Source organism: Zea mays, chromosome 4, assembly GCF_902167145.1.
Source record: "Zea mays cultivar B73 chromosome 4, Zm-B73-REFERENCE-NAM-5.0, whole genome shotgun sequence".
NCBI classification, from domain to species: Eukaryota; Viridiplantae; Streptophyta; class Magnoliopsida; order Poales; family Poaceae; genus Zea; species Zea mays.
The window spans coordinates 199,925,165-199,929,883 of record NC_050099.1 but is presented as its reverse complement, the minus strand read 5'-3'; the positions used below and the strand labels follow the sequence as shown (position 1 = coordinate 199,929,883).

General features: G+C 52.8%; 1 protein-coding gene across 1 annotated transcript; it reads left to right on the top strand.

The window, feature by feature from the left end:
• The first annotated feature begins 527 nt into the window (after positions 1-527).
• On the top strand, positions 528-4,059 carry LOC100193708 (uncharacterized). Its single transcript, NM_001138800.1, has 11 exons — positions 528-1,020; positions 1,598-1,692; positions 2,209-2,266; positions 2,352-2,546; positions 2,614-2,690; positions 2,810-2,892; positions 3,015-3,066; positions 3,183-3,251; positions 3,354-3,440; positions 3,547-3,611; positions 3,717-4,059. Exons 1-11 carry the CDS (start codon positions 876-878, stop codon positions 3,814-3,816), a joined length of 1,026 nt encoding a protein of 341 aa, NP_001132272.1. The 5' UTR covers positions 528-875; the 3' UTR covers positions 3,817-4,059.
• The last annotated feature ends 660 nt before the right edge of the window (positions 4,060-4,719 follow it).

Sequence of the window (4,719 nt, the reverse complement as noted above, 5' to 3'; positions counted from 1 at the left end):
TTTAACGAGCTTAGAGGTAAACGGGTCGTACCGGGCTATCTTACCGTGCCTAGTTTGTTGTTCAAACCCGACCTGTTTATTCGTGTCGAGCCGGCCAGACCCGCATGTAGAGATGGCCAAACGGGCCGCCCGGCCCGGCCCGGCCCGGGCCCGGTGAAGCCCGGCCAAAAACCGGGCCGGGCCTGCTGAGCCAGCGGGCTTAATTTTCTGTCCAAGCCCGGCCCACAGCGGGCCTAAACGGGCCGGGCCGGCCTGTTTAGCACGAAAAAAACGGGCCAAAAAGCGGGCTAAACGGACCGGTAAACACGTTTTAGTGTAAAAAAACGGGCTTAACGGGCTTAGAGGTAAACGGGCCGTGCCGGGCTAGCCCGCCGTGTCTAGTTTCCTGTCCAAGCCCGCCCGCTTGTTCTACCGTGCCGGGCTCGGATCGGGCCCAAAAAGCGGGCTTCGTGCCGGGCTCACGGGCCTCGTGCTTTTTGGCCATCTATACCCGCATGGAATCAGGCCGTGCTAGGCTCAGACCGACCCCAGACAGCAGGCTTCATGTCGTGGTTCTCGTGCTTGTTGGCCATCTCTAGTCTTGTCACAAGCGACGGCAGCAGAAACGCCCCGCAGCAACAAGGCCGCGCCCAATCCAATCTGCGCTGCGCTGCGAAAGGCCAGAAGAGCACACACAACACAGGTACAGCTAGCGCGCGCGGGCGGTGCGGGGCTGTCTGGCAATTACGCAGCCTTGGCAGCTTGCACCACCGCGCAAGCTAGCGCTGACGGAGGGAACAAGGGCTTGCGCGCGCACACAGGGAGGGGAGGGGACGCCTGCCGCCGATCGCCTGGTGGATCTCCCGGCGGCGGGCGAGGCAGCAGAGAGGGGACCAATGGCGCCGCCGGACGCGGGTGCGGCAGCAGCGTGCGGCGCGCGGTGGGTGAGGCGGGACACGCTGCTGGGCCTCGCGCTGGGCCAGTTCGTCTCGCTGCTCATCACCGCCACCGGCTTCGCCTCCTCCGAACTCGCCCGCCGAGGTACTACCGCTGCACCGCACTAGTCTACGCACGCCGCGTCGATCGGTTCGCCGCCGCCGACGACGACGACCGCGAGTGCTCCGTACTGTTGTGTTGCCTACTGTGGGAATTGTTGAGGGATCACGTCTCCGTGGAGAGATGAGATGAAATCGATCGAAATCTCAACTCTCCCGGGAGAGATTTGCGCTTTTGACTCTTCCGGTGGTGCAGCGAGCGAGCAAACCGGGGAATCTGGATCCTCTGCCGCAGACTCGCGCCGCTTTTTTTTTCTTTCTTTTTCTCCAGCTCGACACAGATTTTCTCTCTCTGTCTCTCTTTCCCAAAGAATATAAAATCTGTAACCCTTTTTTTCGACTACACATCGTGCCTGCCCTTCGCCCCTTCCGTTCCGCGCTTCAGTTTCAGTTGCCTCGCTCGGCTCTTTGACTAATCGTTTCACTGGGGAAAGGATTTTTTTATAAAAAAAAACGAATGTTTCGGTTTCAGTTGGATGTACACTCCTAGCTTTCGAGTTGACAAAGTTCAGTTCAGACTTGTGGTGAGTTGCCTGACACACACGCTTCACCACATTTTGCAGGGATCAACGCGCCCACCTCGCAGTCGCTCCTGAACTACGTCCTCCTCGCCGTGGCCTACGGCGGCGTCCTCCTCTACCGGCGGCAGCCACTCACGGTACGCAACGCAACGCAATCCTTCAAAGCAGCTCCAACTGCTACGTCAGAGTGAGCTATACCTATACAGTTTCATGCTCAGCGACGTAAAAGAACCCGGCCCGTTGATTCCTGTCCATCCGCGGCTTCTCGATCGCACGTCCATCCTTTTGTTGCCCTTATTCCACTTTGACCAACCAGTAGCTGGCTACGGCCGGATTCTTGCCCCCCCCATCCGACCCTCTCTCTACACCGTTGGAAGCTTGCTTGCTTTAATTTGTAGCCGACAACGACTATGAATTATGAACACGCACGTACTGCCTGTGTTATCTTGGTGTGTAGGACAGGAGCACAGCAGGATGGATTGATGCTTATTCTGATTCTGATTCTTTTCTCCCTTAGATTAGAGACTGTAACCACCAGACTCCTCTTTCGAAAGCATTCCGATTCCTGTTTCTCAAAACACACGGCTATGGCTAGCTAGGCCGCCAAGCAGCATCATAATGCATCTCGATCGCGCGTGCCCTTGTCTGTGCAGATAAAATGGTACTACTACTTAATACTTGGAATTATCGACGTGGAAGCCAACTACATCGGTACGTATACTAGCTACGTACACGTACTTAACTACTACGTTTTTCAGATCCCATTAACACAAACTAAACCACGCAATGCATGCAGTGGTCAAGTCGTACCAGTACACGTCGTTGACGAGCGTGATGCTGCTGGACTGCTGGTCGATCCCGTGCGTCATCCTGCTCACCTGGGTGTTCCTCAAGACCAAGTACGGGGCGAGGAAGTTCCTGGGCGTCGGGGTCTGCGTGCTTGGCCTCATCCTGGTCGTGTTCTCGGACGTCCACGCCTCCGACCGAGCCAGTAAGCGACCTGTTCTTTCCTCCCTCCCTCCCTCCCTCTTAGATTCTGACATATCTTCGTTCTGCAGAAGGGCCTAACCCGCTGAAGGGCGACCTGTTCGTGATCCTTGGTTCGATGCTCTACGCCTGCAGCAATGTCACCGAGGTAATTAAAAAAACCAGCGACCCGGCCGCTTGCATTATATTGGGTTTACCCGCCGCGCGCACGTGTTACCAGTGTTTAAATTTTACATGCACGGTCGGTGTGTCACTGGAACAATGCAGGAGTTCGTCATCAAGAAAAGCAACAGGGTGGAGCTGATGGCGATGCTGGGGCTTTTCGGAGCGCTTATCAGCGCCATACAAATGTATCCTCTGAAAGTAGCTCTAGCCCATTTTTTTTTGCCATATCCTACACCCTCCTCCTGTCCAAGGGAAATTTTTCTTCTTCTTCTTCTTTGCTGTTGTTTCCTTGACATGATGGCAACAGTAGTGTACTTGAGCGAGAAGAGCTTCACTCCATTACATGGACTAGTGGTGCTGTAAGTACTTCCCCCCACCCATCCCATCCTTCTTGTCTTCTTGCTAATGGTTCTCCCTTCTTGTCATGCATGGCCTTCTCTCTCTCTGCTGGCTGCTGCTGCTGCTGCTGTTTCAGGTGCTCCCTTTTCTCGGGTTCGCGGTAGCAATGTTCCTGTTCTACTCGGCTGTGCCAGTAATATTGAAGGTAGGTACTGTGGGACTGCTGAGCTAGCTTCACCGATGGCCCTCCTGAGTCCTGACTGCCGGTTTGTATTTTTTTCATGCATGGTTTTTTTTCTGACTGCAGTTATGCGGCGCGACCATGCTGAACCTCTCGCTCCTGACCTCGGACATGTGGGCTGTCCTCATCCGCATCTTCGCTTACCATGAGAAGGTTCGTTTTGTCATGGAGCATGCTCGAGTTCGTCGTTTCCAAGCAAAATGCTAGTGCCGACAGAAATGTTTTTGTACTCACCGAGCGTGTGCATGCGCGTGGCCAGGTCGACTGGATCTACTTCGTTGCTTTCGCCGCCACTGCGGGCGGCATCGTCTTGTACTCGTACAGGTATGTCTCCTTTTGCCATCACTTCACAGCTACTGTTCTTGCTACTACTGAGTACTATGGCTGCATCGTCCTGGCACAACATGAGAGGCCTGGTTTTGCACGCAGTGGCTCTAATGAAGTGGAGGAGACGGCACAGGTGGCCGGGGCCAGCGACGAGCACGGCAAGGGCCGGGACGAGGAGGCTGGGACGCGGAACCCAGCGTGAAGCTCTGGCGCCAGCCAGCAATGGAGGTGGGTTGCCCCCTGCCAGGCATCCAGGAGTGACGAGTTGTTGTTGCATGCCTTGACGGCGAGTGTAGCAGAGAACTTTGTCAAGTGTCGCAGGAGACTGCTTCAAGATTTGACGACGGAGATAGTATTGGTTTTCATGTAAAACAAGAACAGTTGGTAACATACCGACACCGAACCGTCGTCAGAAATGATTAGATCTAAGAATCGAAGATTTTACAGGTGTTTTTGGTAGGTGTGTTTGGTTGAGAAATAGAGCGGTTTCATTTTTATTTTCTGATGCTTGATTTCCAATAAAAGATAAGCAGAGCACAGTTTTCGTACGAAGCTTTATCATAAATAATTGAAATGTTACCGCTCCAAAAAACGATCGGATGCAAGTGATCTCCTCCTCTTCTATCCTCTACACTAATATGACTCTCCAACCAAATAAAGAAGGGAGTGGTTCTGCTCTTCAACCAAACGAAAAATAGAGAAGCTCTGTTCTGTTTGCCAAACATGAAATAGAACAGATCTATTCTCAAAAACTAGAATAGAGCCACTTCATTCTAGTTAATTCTCTAACCAAAACTCCATTCTAGTTAATTCTCTAACCAAAACTCCACCATTCTAGTTGATTCTCTAACCAAACGCACCCTAAAAGGATTATTGACAAGAGATGGCAAGACATCCATACATATAACTCTAGATGAAGAGGAGGGGCACATGAGCTGCATGGTGGGGTAGGCCAGCCCACTTCTTACTCCATTTTCCTTTTCCCCTTCTCTGTTTGCTCATCATCTATACATCTACTACTCAAGTCTTAAAATATGACGGCGTCACGTCGCCTCATGTCTCTTAAGCATAAGACAGATAACCATGATACACCACCATTGAATTT